Source organism: Palaemon carinicauda, chromosome 35, assembly GCF_036898095.1.
Source record: "Palaemon carinicauda isolate YSFRI2023 chromosome 35, ASM3689809v2, whole genome shotgun sequence".
Classification (NCBI taxonomy): Eukaryota; Metazoa; Arthropoda; class Malacostraca; order Decapoda; family Palaemonidae; genus Palaemon; species Palaemon carinicauda.
In genome coordinates this window covers 55,897,000-55,913,852 of record NC_090759.1, presented here as the reverse complement: position 1 = coordinate 55,913,852, position 16,853 = coordinate 55,897,000, and the positions used below count along the sequence as shown (strand labels likewise).

Here is a 16,853-nt window from a genome sequence, read left to right as displayed (position 1 = left end):
CGAGAGTAGATCGTGGCCTCTTGTTGAGGGTAAGCTTATTCTTAGGGAAGAAGGCAGGCGAAGTATTCTCAGGCGTCATTCTCGGCAACACCCAAGACAATGCCGAGGAGACTGTAAAGCATTTTTCTCTCCATCAAGTTTGCCATTTGCTGTAGCTTCTGAGTTTATGCCCCTGGCTTTATCCTGGGGAGTATGCTTCAGTAGAGGGAGAACCAGGATTTGCATCAGTAAGTTTTATCATGTTTGGTGGAATGTGAGGTGATTGGTACATTCTTACTTGGTTAGAAACTCTTCCTATTCAGACCACCAAAGATGAGTTGACCTAAGGAAGGCTTTGTTGTCCTAAGGTCTTTCAAGTAGATTTTCTATGTCATTTTTGAGGGAGCTAGTAGCCAAGTCTTCTTTGCCCCTGGTATTACCAGTGCCAGTGATTCCTGTAAAGTGACCCCAAGTGGTGATTCCTGCAGTGCATCCAAAGCCAAAGAAGGCTTTTCCTCCAATGAAAATGTCAGTGCCAAAACCAGTGAAGGGTGAAAGAAGGCTCCGGTGCCAGGGAAACCTACCGCTGCCTGTCACTCCGATGCCTTTTAACTCTGTGTCTGTCCTTTCCCAGTAAACTCCATTCTCTATTACCAGTGATACTGCCCATCACTTCCCCTGAAGACAGTCCTCCCAATGTATTGTTTCTTGTCAGAGCGATCTACTTGATTTTTCCCTTGAGTGAGTGTCTTCATTGAGGGTCGCTCAGACCCATGACTTTTCTTTTTGACATATCATGCATGGTTGTGGTGGACTGGTGATTGCCAGACTGGGGTTCGAGTCACGCTCAAACTCATCAGTTCCTATGGTTGCTGCAACCTCACCATCCTTGTGAGCGAAGGATGGGGGTATGGGGGAGCCTATAGGTCTATATGTTGAGTCATCAACAGCCAATGCTGGGCCCTCCCTGGTCCTTGCTTGGGTGAAGGGGTTTAGGCACTGACAATATGTAATAAGGTCAGTCTCTAGGGCTTTCCTGCTTGATAGGGCAATGTCAGTATTCCTTGCCTCTGCCATTCATGAGTAGCCTTTAAACCTTTAAAACCAAGGAGCCAACTGGGTTTTAAAGAGGATCCACTATGTTTTTCCCTTGAGGGAGTGTCTTTGTTGAGGGTTGCTCAGACCTATGACTTCTCTTTTTGACACATCAGGCAGCAAATCAGTTGGCCAACTGGGTTTTGAAGAGGATGCTCTGGTGTCCTGATTTTCATAACAAGATGGTCCAAAGGTCCACATCACTCTTGTTGAGGAGGTAGAGGTGTAGAACAGGGGAACTGTTTTTTCAGGTCACTGATCCACCTTGCAGTCCTCTTCAAAGGCTCTGGCTCTTTGAGGGTGTTGGTGAACAAATATTTTGGTGAACGTTTGATCTGACAGTGATGCTAGTAAGCTACGTCTCGGCACTATTCATACTAAGCTGGATCTGTAAGAAATAGTTCTCTCCAATTCTCTCTGAACGAGAGGGAGGATGGTGGAATGAATACCCAACCCATTAGCCACCATACATTAGATATATCATTCCAGACTTCATGTCCCATTAGGGGGAGAAAGATTTTTTCATTAAGCAAGTACCAGCTACATAACCAAATACTGGCCATGTCCTATCAGCCTACTCATCCCTATGATGGGTTGATAGGAGGTTGCTGGAGTCACCTCCTTTGCCCCTGTACAGGACTAGGGAAACTGGCATATTCCAGGGAAGAAAGATAACCATCCATTGTGGTTCTAGGGGAATTTCCTAGCCACCAATGAGAGTCTTCCTTTTTTTAAGTAATTTATATTTTTCCTTCTATACAATTCAGTTCTTTAAAGTTAAATTTCCCACCTCAACCACCTCTCTTGGTCCTAAATCGAAGGTCAAAAGTAAAATTTTTAACAGGAAATTGGGCTAGCATTCTCACCCCCACTCACCACCTGTCGTTAACTACCTTGTCAAGGATTTGAACAGTCGATCCATCATCACTGAAGATATTCCCTGTTTTAAAAGACTCAGGTTTTGTTTTAAAATTTGTTATATTGGAAGGTACTGTAATTAATCTTTTGTGATAGTGAATGAAAGTAAAATGTGCAAGGGATACCTTTTTCAGATCAACCTACTGATGGCAAAAGTTACACAAACTATTGTGAATATTTATGTACTAATCTTTTACAGATATGGGATAATTGTGCTTTTAACAGATCTTTATGAGATTCCAGGAAGATTTTTTTGTAATAAAATTTATTTTCTTTTTCTTTTCAAAGACCAAATTGTAACAATAAAGCAAAGAAGGCTTTTGGGGTTTAACCCACCAATAATTAAATGTAAATGAAGTATTAGTCATGTACTCCACTTTGTTATATTTTGTTTTTAGTTCTTTATGGCATAGGTGAATATTTCATAGACAGGAGAGTAGTTATTTTTATAGAACTTCTGTCCTGTTTATACCCTTTGTTACATAACCTAGATTATTTTAGAATTAGTGATACCATGGTACGTCAGTTTAGGAGTTTAATCCGTTTCTGATTTTAATCAGGGTAGCTCTGTAGGAGTTGCACTTGATTCATTTGGCTGGTTAATCTCAGACTTTTAATAATAATAATAATAATGATAATAATAATAATAATGATAATAATAATAATAATAATAATAATGATAATAATGTGTTTCTTGTGTAAGCTTTACGACCTAAAATACTCGTAAACCAAAGAGAAAAAAAAATGATAAAAATAAAGGGTATTCACTCTGCATTCCACATATCCATAAATATACACATACTCATTTTTAAAGGTTTGTAATGTTATTTGATAAACAAATTATAATTAACATCAGAAATTAAAACAAATTAACTATTCATAATAGAAAAAGAGAAATATAGGCAAAGTAGCTGTAACTTTACCATTGAGGAGAGTTGTAGAAGACAAAAGAGGAGGAGGAGGAGGATAGGTGGTTACTGTTTGGAGCGAGAATCTCCCTCCATTCGAACTTCTGGTAAAGTATCAGTAGTTCTCTCTTTTGAACAACATTCACTATCACTAATTGATTCACGTTATTCATGTATTTTGGATTCTTCTTATTTTGCACTCTTACGTTCAACCTTTACCACGAACCTATCTAGAAATGTCTGTCATTATCTTGCTAAGATGATATAAAAATGGGACATTACTTTGTCTGCAAAAAGAATTACTGTTCATCTTGCCAAAACCTTATCTGGGTGATGTGTTTCTAAAAATTTTTACAGTTTCCCACATTTTAAAAATTTCCCTTATTTCACTTGCAAAGAGAGGTTTGTCACTGTCCTTTTCCTCCTCAATAGAAATCTCCTCTTGCTACTCATTATTATAATTATTATTACTATTATTATTATTACTATTATTATTTTTATTATTATTATTATTATTATTATTATTATTATTATTATTATTATTATTATTTTTAGCCAAGCTACAACACTGGTTGTAAAAGCAAAATGCTACAAGGCCATTGAGGAAAGAAAATAAGGGGTAGTAAATAAGCTATACATAAGTAATGAATAAAAGATATGAAATACGGTACTGTATTTTAAGATTAGTACCAACATTAGAATACATGTCATATATAAACTATAAAACAAGACATGTTAACTTGTTCAAAAGAACAGAGTTTGCAAAAAGTTTGAGTTTCTGAAGTTCCTTGGATGCTGCTCAAATAGGTACTCACTATGTTTCTCAAGCAGATCGCTGTATCGTCCTTGTCTACCTCCAACCCCGTTGTCTTGCCCAAAGACAATTTTGTTGTTAACTGCCTCCTGGAAAAGGTTTGAATCCCTCAAAATCACATTCTGCAACACAATTAGGCCACAGTTTCCTCCATGCAGACTTGAAGGTTCTATTGATGACCCCTTTCACAGGCTATATCAATCACTTTGAGGCAGCTGACAATATGGAAATGTTCTTTCCAGAACCCTCAGAGAGTTAGCTTGATTCCTTTGGTGACCTTGAAACATCACTGGAACATTGTTTTTGTGTACAGTTTTCTGAAGTATGTTGGCCAAGGTACCAACCACACGTTGAGATACTACTGCTAGAGAATTATTGGGTCGTTTTACTTGCCAGATAGTACTACATTGGATCCCTCTCTCTAGTTACAGCTAATTTTTCTTTTCCCTATGCATACACCAAATAGTCTCCTCTTTCCTCATACACCTGACATCAATGAGGTAAGCAAACAATTCTTCACTCAAGAGGTTAACTTCTGCATTCTAATTGTTCAGTGGCTACTTTCCATTTGGTAATAGTAGAAGAGAGACTTTAGCTATGGTAAGAAGCTCTTGTAGGAGAAAGGCACTCCAAAATCAAACACTTGCTCTCTAGCCATGTATAATGTCATAGTATCTATACCATGGTCTTCCACTGTCTTGGGTTACAGTTCCTTTGTTTGAGGGTACACTCGGGTACACTAATTTGCCTATTTTCTCTTCCTTTTGTTATTTTAAATGGTATGTGGTGTATTGGGTAGGCTTAATAGAAGGGCCATTGATGCCTGGTGGTTTATAAAAAGGTTGCCTTTTCCTAATCTTCATTACATGTACTCATATTCAAAACCATCCATACTGTTGTCCCTTTAGTTGAAGTGGCTATTCTGGAGGGTATTTGGCCTTGCATCAGTTTTCCTAATTTCCATAGAAATCTTTCTTTGGAAAGAGTTTTAGTGACAGCTCAGTGCCATACACTAGTCTTTTTTTCTAAATTTTATTAGGGGCCTGGTTTGCTTTTAAGAATTTTGGGGAATTGGGTTCTGTGGAACCTGCAAGTAAAAAGCTTCTTCTTTTGATTAACACTTTTGAAGGTTGAGATGTAAGTTATAATATTTTCTCTACTGAAAATTCAAGGGTGCTGGGTATATAATATAGTAATATTTAGTTTTTAAAAGTTAACTAGTTTTTTTAGAGGGATTTTAATGTTTAAAATTTTGGCATATCCTTTATAAGATTTAGCTTGAGATTGTTTATTTTTTGTAGTTTCAATCTAGATGGGCAAAATCTTTCTTAGTTTAAGGTGACTTACCATTGAACTATTCCAAGTATACTGTAGTCAGGTTTCTAGTGATTTAAGGTACATGAACATAATTAGGCTATGACTTTAAATTTCCTAAATCTTTCCCTCAATATCTTCCTCTTTCTCAATATTGGAGGCTGAAATATAAATTCCATGGGAGGTTCATGTAAGTAAACAAAATTTAAATAATAGAAATACTTATAACATTTCTATACTCACCTGTCACTGAAAACTGGTCAAGACGTTTTGAACGAAGTTTCTACTGTACTTTGAGACTAGGTCAAAGGGTATGGTTTATCCACGAGGTACTGTTGTACAATACAGTATTACCATACACTGTCTTATGATTCCAATACAACACTAGAGGGTCAGGGCTATTAGAAACTAAAACAAGAGGGATTTTTTAAGTTTTATGGTAGACATTGACAATTAGCCAGTTATTAGAGAGAATCAAAATGAATGCCAGGCGAGTATCGAAATAAGTAATTTAATGAATAAAGGAATGTTATTTAGAGGTTAGATGTTGTAGAAAACCAGAGAATATGAATTATATGTGGGTCATTCAAAAAGAGCTCTCAATCTTGACCAGAAAATGTCACAGGAGACAGTTCTTGTATTATTCTTCAGTAACCCATAACTTCAATATATTCAGTCTATGAGTGTTCAAGCATTGTTGCCGTTTCATGGAAGAAGGTTGCTTATTAATTTCTGAATCTTCCAAAGAATAGGAGTCTGAATTTTTTGCTCCCGAAGTGGTAACCATATACAGTAAGTTGGATCTTAGTTTAGGAAACTGGTATACTGTAGTAAAAGTCAGAAGATGCTTGTGTGGTTAGAAGTAATGATGCTTTTTCAGCTACTTTTACTTCCAATGAATAGCTCTGAGGATTCCCATAGAACAAATTCACTACTGCTCACGGGTTTTCCATTTTTCAGTTTTATTTTTTCACAATTATGATGCATAATTTCCTTCATAAAGGGCTGGACTTTCAATTACATGTTACTCTATAATAATAATCAAAAACAGACTTATAACCTTGTAGCTTTAATTTTTGTTGTGATGGGAACTCTGGTGCTTACACATATTATTCTGGGTAATTAATCTAATGTGAATATTGTCTGGCTCAGCCTGGAAACACGTTCTAATTGTCCCCGAAGTTTCCAATGGGATCGGTTTCTGTTCATGTGTCTACTTATCTTTTCAATCAGATTTTTTGTCCCAAGCTATACAAGAGAATGGAAAATATCCACTTATAATTTCATGTTAAACCCACATAAATTACTTTTGACTACTTTTCTCAACATTTTTGCAATGGTGCATCCAAGAACATTTAATGCTTTAGTATCTTGTAAAGCATTTATATTATTTTTATACTATATCTGATATATTTTATATTACTGTATTTATAGAAGTAACCATGGATAATATATCTTAGAAGAATGTTTTGTTCTCCTCTCAACCTCCTGTTGAAAATTTAGGAGTCACTGATACAGTACAATATCCTATTATTTTTGGCTAGTCATCGATACTTTTATCAAGTAGGAAAACTGTATTTAATAATTTCACTTATATCTCAGGATTTGTGAGTTTTTCAGGTATTTTTAATTTGGAATTTTAAATGCAACTAATGTAGTTTATCTATGAGGAATTTAGTTTTAGTTGAAGAATTAAAAGTATTTCGTTAACTAATTCAAGCAACTTATCTGTAGGCTTAGGGTAAAAGAGACCATTTGTGCTGTATAACAGTATTAAAATTACAAGGCCAATGATTTTGACCCAGTACGTTTATCTTTTGGACACTGCATTTCTATTCAGATCTTGTTATGAGAGATATGTTTCCCTGCATTATATTTCAAATATGAGTTATAATTTCAGTTAGAACTGTCAGTAATATTTTAATTCTTTGACACAGTTTAGTTCCAGTCATCTTCATTTTGTTCATTCAATGCATTCATGTTCACACTTTAAAATTTGTGTTAGATGATCTCTGAAAATCTATGATATTTGCTTCTCATCAGTACCGTAAATTACTTTTATTTTCTTATACATTATTTTTATGGGGACTTTAGGGGGACAGTGCTGTTACTGTAGGCCATACTTAAGGGTCTTTTCAGTATTTCTCTAGCCCTTAGGTGCACTTGCTTCATATCCCTTTATTTTACCTCCATTACGGTTTCCTTTTTTCCTTCTTGCTGTCTAACCTCTTCTGACTTTTACTTCATAGTGTAACTGCTTGGTTTTCTGCAGTTGCATATGTGTGTTGAATGGTCTCACAGGCTCCAGCACTAGGCTGTATAGCCCAGATTCATAAATCCGTCCAACCCATGTATTTCTTTTAAGCATCGTCCACAGATTAAATATTGGTATTTTTATTTAGGATATCATGTAAGTATGAAAGTTAAATGTTTTGCTAAAATGATTTGGGAAGTTATTTTAGTTTTCTTCCTTAAATATCAATTAATACAGGAAGATTGTGTTATGGTATTCCAGTTTTTTTTTTTACTTTATTTTTATGGAAAAGGGGACCTACAGGTGTTAAGAAGGAAATTAAGATATTTTATTACATTTTTGAGTACTGAATACTGTACTGTATAGTATTGCCAAGATTATTCTTTGCCACATTTTTCCAGTCAAGGTGAAATATTTTTTAGAAGTTTGCTTTATGCACATGTCTGACACTATTATTGCTACACAATGCACTTTGCTATGATTTGCATTCTTCACATACTCACCATAAAGATGCTTTTGCTATTTTTTTTAATGATCCAGTAACATTAAATGCCTTTTGGAAGGCACTTTGTCCATTTTTTTTTCAGTTTTGAAGACCCAATGTAAATTGTTATACTCTTTTTGTTGCATATCAAAAGGTAATTGTTTTACTGCTATACTGAGGAAGTTTATGTTGTTTATTATTAGGTCATATTCAGTCAAAGCTCTGAATTGGAGAGGCAGTCATCCATGGCATCATCAACAGAAGAAGTCTCAGGGGCACCAGGTGATGCTGCTAACGATCGTACTGGTGATGATATGACGTCATCAGAGAAGCAGTTTGCGGTCTTCAAAGACTTTGATTTCCTTGAATACGAGTTGGAGAGTCAAGGGGTATGTTGCTTTGAAATAATTTTGCATCTGTAGGAATTTTTACATATTTCAGTAGCAGAATGTTTACTATTAACAACTGTAGCTCTTGAGATAAAAATGTAAATATATTTCAACAATTTTATTTAGGTACTTTATTACATTTATTGACTTAATTTTATATCTATACAGGAGGAGAGCGTTGATAACTTCAACCTGTGGGGTGTCAGACGCCGGTCTCCAAGCAATCTTGGAGACGGTGAAACCTCTATCCATTTGGAGGATATCCATAGTTCTGAACTTACACCTTCTCATGCTAAGAAACCTTTGGGCCCTGCTGATAATGAGTGGTGGGAAGAGGAGGGCTCTGTCTTTCCTGTTGATGATCCTTCTCTGGGGTCTACTGAAAGAACAGCCATTCCCATCTCACGTCATGCACAGCCTCATGTAGTTACTCCAACAACAATGCCACCGAAACTTACCCTTGACACAGATGCTGCCCGCAGACCAGTATCTCCAGCTATGTCCGAGTAAGTTGCTTTCATATACTTGGTATTATCTTGAGTGCATTGAACACAGTGTATATTGTTTACTTCTAACAGGAATCCCTGTGCATCTGCTACGCTGGGGACTCATTTCGTCTGCAGAGGTACTACTTTAATGCTATTCAGGAAAATGAGAAGTTCTAGTGAATAGAGCATATCAAAACTGGCTCACCCTCACCCTAAACATGATTCAACTGTTAACCAAAAGCTTGAAAAACTATTTAAAGATATCTACAGGAATTAAACAATATTTTCCTTTACTAATATAGCAAAAAGTTGTTAATCCTAAGAGCCTACTTTAGCGAGTTGAGGGATATAACAATCCACAAATCATAGTTCTCTGCTTGATGCAATCATTTAGTTCTTTATGACTCCTCCGGCCATAAAAGAAAAGCATGCAATATGCTGTAACATTGATATATGAAATATAGTAAAAGTTACTTGTTCCTACTTGAATACAAACCTTTGTCCTTTAATAGGAATTAAAGAATTAAAATATTACTGACAGTTCTAGCTGAAATTATCACTCATATTTAAAGTATAATGCAGGGAAATATATCTCTCATAACAAGAGCTGAATAGAAATGCAGTGTCCAAAAGATAAACGTACTGGGTCAGAATCATTGGCCTTGTAATTTTAATACTATGTGGCCAGGGCACCAGCCACCCGTTGAGATACTACCGCTAGAAAGTTATAGGGTCCTTTGACTGGCCAGACAGTACTACATTGAATCCTTCTCTGTGGTTACAGTTCACTTTCTCTTTGCCTACACATACATCAAATAGTCTGGCCTATTCTTTACAGATTCTCCTGTCCCTACACACCTGAGAACACTGAGATTACCAAACAATTCTTTTTACCCAAGGGGTTAACTACTGTACTATTATTGTTCAGTGGCTACTTTCCTCTAAGTAAGGGTAGAAGAGACACTTTAGCTATGGTATGCAGCTCTTCTAGGGGAAGGACACTCCAAAATCAAAACCATTGTTCTCTAGTCTTGGGTAGTGCCATAGCCTGTGTACCATGGTCTTCCACTATCTTGGGTTAAAGTTCTCTTGCTTGAGGGTACACTCGGGCACACTATTCTATCTAATTTCTCTTCCTCTTGTTTTGTTAAAGTTTTTATAGTTTACAGATATATAGAAAATATTTATTTTAATGTTGTTACTCTTCTTAAAATATTTATTTTCCTTGTTTCTTTTCCTCACTGGGCTATTTTCCCTGTTGGGGCCCCTGGGCTTATAGCATCCTGCTTTTCCATCTAGGGTTGTAGTTTAGCAAGTAATAATAATAATAATAATAATAATATGTCTTCCTCAAGCTGGAATACGGATGTTGAAGATTCAAATGAGGTGTATGTAGTAACTGATGGGCGGTGTGGAAGCCTCACCCTGCCACCAGCAAACTTTTAGTTTTCAACTGTTGGAAAGTACAGATGTACTCCTGGTGCCGTCAACTGGCTCTTTTTACCTTTGGGATTTTTCTTTTAGATAATCGTAGAATGGTTCTGCAGTTTTCCCGATAACTGTTGTTGACTGACATTTGTCTGTGTAACTGTCAATATCCACATTCTTGTTCCTGTGTAATATCATTCCTGTTGCCAATTTGAAGGGGAGGGGCACTGCCCTTCTTATCATCTGGGTCTTCCCTTGTCCAGATGGTGCTAGCAACATAAAACATTGTGGTTGGAGTGTCATCGCCATTTCCTCACACTGTCGGTCTGTATGTAAAGGTTCCATCCATATTTTTCCCCTTTTTGGACAATAGTTCAAGAGACCAGTTGATAGGAGCTGCGTATACATAACTTCAAAGCTTTTCTCTCTAATTGGGAGAGAGAAAGTGACCATAGAAGTCCTTGTGATTTCTTCCCTGAAGATGACGAGACAACACAGAAGAAACCTGAGACTGCTCCTTGGTCTCATCACACACTGCCAATCGGAATGGAAGGAAGCTGTCCTTCCCTTTCCTTTGTGAATTAAGTTCTAAAGACTGAATGATAGAAGTTACGTTCGTGTGCCTCCTGCCATTTCTCTTCCTATGAGACCTTTGTGCCCTTCTATACATGCAGGCAGTTCTACAGGAATTTGCTTACCATCCATCGTGCTACTAAGAATGCCCTTACCTGTGCTTGCATGTATTATTTTGTATGCGCCAAGTTTCCTCTTGTGGGCTCGAATGTTTCTACAATAGGAAGGACGGAAGACTTGAGATATGTTCCCCAGAACATGTCACGAGATAGGATATATACATCAGCTTCCTGTGCTCGTTTTCTCATAAGAACCAGCACATGTACTACATACATATACCAAGGCACTTCCCCCAATTTTAGGGGGTAGCCGACATCAAACAAATGAAACAAAAAAGGGGACCTCTCCTCTCAACGTTCCTCCCACCCTGACAAGGGACTCAACCGAGTTCGGCTGGTACTGCTAGGGTGCCACAGCCCACCCTCCCCCGTTATCCACCACAGATGAAGCTTCCTAACGCAAAATCCCCTACTGCTGGTACCTCCGCGGTCATCCAAGGCACCGTAGGAAGCAGCAGCGCCTACCGGAACTGCGTCACAATCACTCGCCATTCATTCCTATTTCTAGCACGCTCTCTTGCCTCTCTCACATCTATCCTCCTATCACCCAGAGCTTTCTTCACTCCATCCATCCATCTAAATCTTGGCCTTCCTCTTGTACTTTTCCCATCAACTCGTGCATTCATCACCTTCTTTAGCAGACAGCCATTTTCCATTCTCTAAACATGGCCAAACCACCTCAACATATTCATATCCACTCTAGCTGCTAACTCATTTCTTACACCCGTTCTCACCCTCACTACTTCGTTCCTAACCCTATCTACTCGAGATACACCAGCCATACTCCTTGGACACTTCATCTCAAACACATTCAATTTCTGTCTCTCCGTCACTTTCATTCCCCACAACTCCGACTCATATATCACAGTTGGTACAATCACTTTCTCATACAGAACTCTCTTTACATTCATGGCTATTCCTCTATTTTTTACTACTCCCTTAACTGCCCCCAACACTTTGCATACTTCATTCACTCTCTGACGTACATCTGCTTCCACTCCACCATTTGCTGCAACAACAGGCCCCAAGTACTTAAACTGATCCACCTCCTCAAGTAACTCTACATTCAACATGACATTCAAAATCGCACCACCTTCCCTTCTCGTACATCTCATAACCTTACTCTTACCCACATTAACTCTCAACTTCCTTCTTTCACACACCCTTCCAAATTCTGTCACTAATCGGCCAAGCTTCTCTTCCGCGTCTGCAACCAGTACAGTTTCATCCGCAAACAACAACTGATTTACCTCCCATTCATGGTTATTCTCGTCTAACATGTACTGCTGGTAGGAATAAGGGTCTCGCCCTTCCCGTTCTTTCCTAGAAGACCTTTCTCTTGCATTCAAGAGAGAGAGGAAAAAATCTGTGTACCGAGAATCTTTCCTTCAGGAACCTACTTCAGTAGACTTTTTTTTTACCATAGTCAGTCATCCTGAATGCAGTGTTCTCATAAAAAGATCCGATCAATGTTCAAGAAAGGTGTTATATGCCAAATCGGCAGTACATACTAAGAGTGATTACCAACTCAAATAAGTGGAACACCTGCTGTGTGTTTGCCAAGAGATTATGTATCTGAAATGCTGATTTCCCTGTGACAAAAGCACATGATTAAACGCTAAGTGTAGCAAGGTTCAGATGCTTACCGCACTTGCCCAACACTACGTAATTGGACATTTTACATTGTTCTTTCATTGGTTTCGGGTCACAGAACTTATAGCATCCATTTCATTCCTGCTCCTCCACCTCACAATATGGTGGATGCGAAATATATGCCCATTCACATTGCTTGTTTTACCTTAAAGATTTTACAGTGCTTTCATGAGCACTGATGACTTACAATTGCCTATTGCAAGCGGGAACCTAACGATTGCTTACTGCTACTGGGAACCTAACGGTTGCTTATGGCAATCAGAAACCTTTCACAAGAACCTTACATAAGCAATCAGGAACCTTGCGATTGCTTACGGCGATTGAGAACCTTTTTGCTTGTGGCGATCGGTAACTTTATATTTGCTTGCAGCCATCCGGAAGATTGCTGTTGGTTCCTGCGAACAGGAATCATGTGATCGGTAACCACATGATTTGGAAAAATAATCAGAACTTACACTTGTGCCTTTGGTGATCACCTTTCAAGTCGTCTCTTAACTACTTCACCTGTTATTGTTACCTGTTGCTTTACAGTGCTCCTGCAGCTGAAGAGAAGGCAAAAGGAATCACTAAAGCACCAAACCACCGATGAGGCACTGTCTCTATCAAGATTTTGATTGATTCCTATGCACAGTTATGTGGGAGGAGCAGTGCTATACCAGTGCATAACCCGGAAAAGATTTTCATGAAGAGGTTTATGAGCTCATGTTCCTACTACCTGTATTTGATTTCATATGAGACCGAGCATAAGTGCTGCTGGTCAGGACACTAACAGTTGCCTTTGTTCCACTCATGCTTTCATGCAAGGTCTCCCTACTTGCCAATACTGCTCCTCGACATCAAGACCTTGCATCTCGGTTGTGCTCAAAAGGTTTATACGGCCCCTTCGGTAGAAGTAGTATGTGGTGTAACCCCTGTAGCCTGGACTGGATTACTTTGGGTGTAGTTGACGACAGTCGATAGGACCTCCTCTCCTTCAGTATTCCAGCTATCCAGAATATGAGGATGGATGACTGGAAAAGGCAAAAAACATTTACATCCCGTCATCCTTACAAGGCCATTTTGACCCTCCTTCAAGAGAAGAATCTCCGGCTGTTGCCCACCTTCTGAAGGTACAAAGGGAATGATTCTCTTGTGCCCAACCAGTGGCCTTCCATTCTCACAATCTTGATAGGGTACCACCAGTTCCTATGGGGAACAGTTACCAGTGGAGAGAAGCGTTCCCACACCCCTTCCGTGGCTGGATTTCCGAAGTATTTCTGAGAAGGAAGAACAGAACTTTAGAGAGACCTGACATACGCTCTTCTGTAGAAGAATTCTCCTTTAGTGTTAACCCTAATCTTCGTGTGTGCACACGCACCACAAGAGCACATCCAGTGTTCAAATAAAAAACTCATATGAGATTCATCTTCATGATCATCCCCACATGCTCTCTCCAGAGTTCACTTACACTTCTGAAAAAAAGCTAACTTTTGAGATGGACACTTATCTCCGTGTGAGTACCAAAAAGTACACTTACACTTCTGAAGAATCACTAGCTCTAGAAATGGACCCTCATTTTCGCACGCATATGACTCAGAGCACACTTGCGTTTATGAGGACTAGCGAACTTTGAGGTTGAGGGTGCCGCAAAGTGCTGTCATTCTTTAAAAAGTTAACATGCCTCAAAGTGCTTTTAATTCTTCAAAAGTTGAACTCACCGCAAAGGACTTTTATTCATCTGAAGATGATATTGCCATAGAGCGCTTGTCATTTTTTGGAAGATGAACTTAATACAAAGAGCTTATCATTCTTTGGTGCCACAAAGTAATTTTTATTTATGAAAAGAGGAACTCGCCGCGAAGCACTTTTCATTCACCAGAAGATGAGTATGCCACAAAGTGCTTGTCATTCTTCAGGAGGTGAACTTTCCACAAAATGCTTTTCATTCTTCGGAAGATGTACTTGTCACTGAGCATTTTCATTCTTCACATAAGGATCTTGCTGCAAAGCACTTTTCATTCATTTTTTGGAAGATGAACTTGCCAGAAAGCACTTTTCACTAGAAAAGATGAACTTACTAGAAAGTGCTTTTCAATCTTCAAAAGATTAACTTGCTACAAAGCTCTTTTAATTCTTTGGAAGATGGTTTTGCCACAAAGTGCTTTTCATTCTTTGGAAGATGAAATTGCATATGAAATTGAGACCCTTGCTCCGGCACACCCCCTGAGTGTTCATGTGTGTTTGAGAATCTATCCATAGGAGGTACAGAGTGATGGACAAGCACTCGCATCTGTTTGCCAGCACCCTCCGGCTGTAGTAACGAACCTATGAGTTCACTTACACATAGTGAGGAGTACTCTTGGGTGTGTATGTGCTCAAATATGGTTCAAATAGTAAAGGAAATTCTCCTAACTATGCATGCACTCGGTCTTATCCCTGAAGTGAAGCACTTGCTTTGCCTCTCACCCTCACTGGAAAAGAGACAAGCTGGATTACACTTATCCCCCTAGCAGTAAGTTCTTACCTGTTTGAAATATTCAGCCACTCACAATCGGGCTGAACCTGACTGAAGGAGTTCCTTGACCCTAGAAAGGCAACCCAAGGACATGATGGTCCAGTCCACAAGTCCTTTTGGATTGAAGAAGCGAGCCCTTCAGTGGTACAGGTCTTCAACCAGTTGGTCAAGGCTTGATCATGATCAAAAGACACTTCTAAGTTGTTCGAAGAAGAGCTTTTTGCCCATGGCCACCACCTCTTTGAAATACAATTTAGATTTTATATTAAATTCAGAAAGGAAACAAATCGAACCTCGATGACCTGTTGATCATTCCAATCCCCCACACCAATTTTGGGAGACGAGTCAAGATATAGATCTTACTACTCAGGACTTGAGCCATCCTCCAGGGGAAGCAGAAAGCATGGGATCTGAAGCAATCTTCTTAAAAGTCCTTGCCATTATTAGGCAACTTACTCTAAGGGAAAACTTATGTCAAGACGAGCAAGTCCTCCATTGACCACTTATTTAGGACCTGCAGGGCTCAAGAACCACTTTGAAGCATCTCTGCTCTGATCTGGCTTTCAAAGCAATCAAGAATGCAGACTGTCAAGTTTTTGAGACAACTAACTTTCGCAGAGCGAGCTCTTTAACAAAATTCTGCCTCTGGCACTCTAGATAGGAGAAATTTTTATCACCTTTGGAAGGTAATTCTTCCCATCAGCCTATTGATGCCAAGGCTATGATGTTATGGTTAGCAGGCTGCAGCCTGACTTAGCACACCAAATTATCGGGTTAACGACCCCAATCCCATCTAACCCACAGCTAACTGGCTCAGGGGCAATAAGATAACTGGGAATCATCCTTTGTTATATATATATATGTGTGTGTGTGTTATATACTGTATTTGTATTTGATAGCTTGTTGGGTGACAGTGTTTTGTAAATTAAAAATTATTTCAAAATTTAAGCCAAATTTTATTACTGTAGACTAGTCACCATATATTGTAAATTACAAATTATTTCAAAATTTAAGCCAAATTTTATTACTGTAGACTAGTCACCCTCATTTTTGCTAGTCTATCATAGCTTACAAGAAGAGCAGAAAACTTAAAATGACTAAATTTAGAATGAAAGTCCTAGATACAATTGGTAGTTTTAAAAAATGAAATTTTATTTTTTGGTTGAATTCAGAATTCATCAGTTAGAATGTTGATCATTCAACAATTATGATGTCTGAATTGTAATTTAAAAAAGAAAAATTATTTTATCCACAGTATAGGGTGCATTCCATTTACTCATGAGCACACAATAGCCAATTGAAGAACAGGGAGGTAGGGTAAATAAATTATGAGTTCTCAAGTAATTAGTTTCTCAAATTATTGTTTTAGAACATTTGAGTTTTTATTGCTTGGATGAACCTTCCCTAATGTCTGCTTAAATTGAAACAGAGTTGTTTGCTATGCCTCGCTACTGGTACCAATTTTTTGTTGCAAATGGAAGTACGGTACTTCTACAGAATTATGCTTTTAGTATTTGACCAGATTTTCTGGTAGATCGTAATACTGTACTGTATTTTATGTGATTTTCATGAAAAAATATAATATTGAACATGTAACTGTAAACTGCCCTTGAAAGGTTTTTATTACACAGTGGTTGAAATAGCTAAAGCTCATGTTTCCTAGCCAAGACTTTAGAATCTGGACCTTTTTTTTCACAATCAATGTGAATTATTTTGTATCATGATATAGTATTTTACAGTACTAATTTTATTCAGTCACAGTGAGAGCAGTGCCGGGGATATGGGTGACATGACGCCTTGCAACACATCTCCCAGCTTAACAGCTATGTTATTTCGACCCATTCGCCAACCTAATGACCTGGAAGACATGTGGCGTGCTCACCTGTTGTCCCTCATGGCAGCCGATGCTCCCATCTTGCACCCCAGTCGAACTTGTACTCTAT

The 16,853-nt window shown here is 38.3% G+C and overlaps 1 protein-coding gene across 11 annotated transcripts in view; it reads left to right on the top strand.

Annotated features, from left to right (window-relative positions):
* The window catches only part of fry (Protein furry), a 232,115-nt gene that overhangs the window by 179,576 nt on the left and 35,686 nt on the right, over positions 1–16,853 (top strand). For all 11 annotated transcript variants that reach the window (XM_068359034.1, XM_068359032.1, XM_068359035.1 and 8 more), the window contains 3 exons: positions 7,970–8,155; positions 8,324–8,661; positions 16,666–16,853. The exon at positions 16,666–16,853 is cut by the window's right edge and continues 17 nt beyond it. In XM_068359034.1, the coding sequence (XP_068215135.1) occupies positions 7,970–8,155; positions 8,324–8,661; positions 16,666–16,853 (712 nt within the window). The remainder of the gene's footprint in view (positions 1–7,969; positions 8,156–8,323; positions 8,662–16,665) is intronic.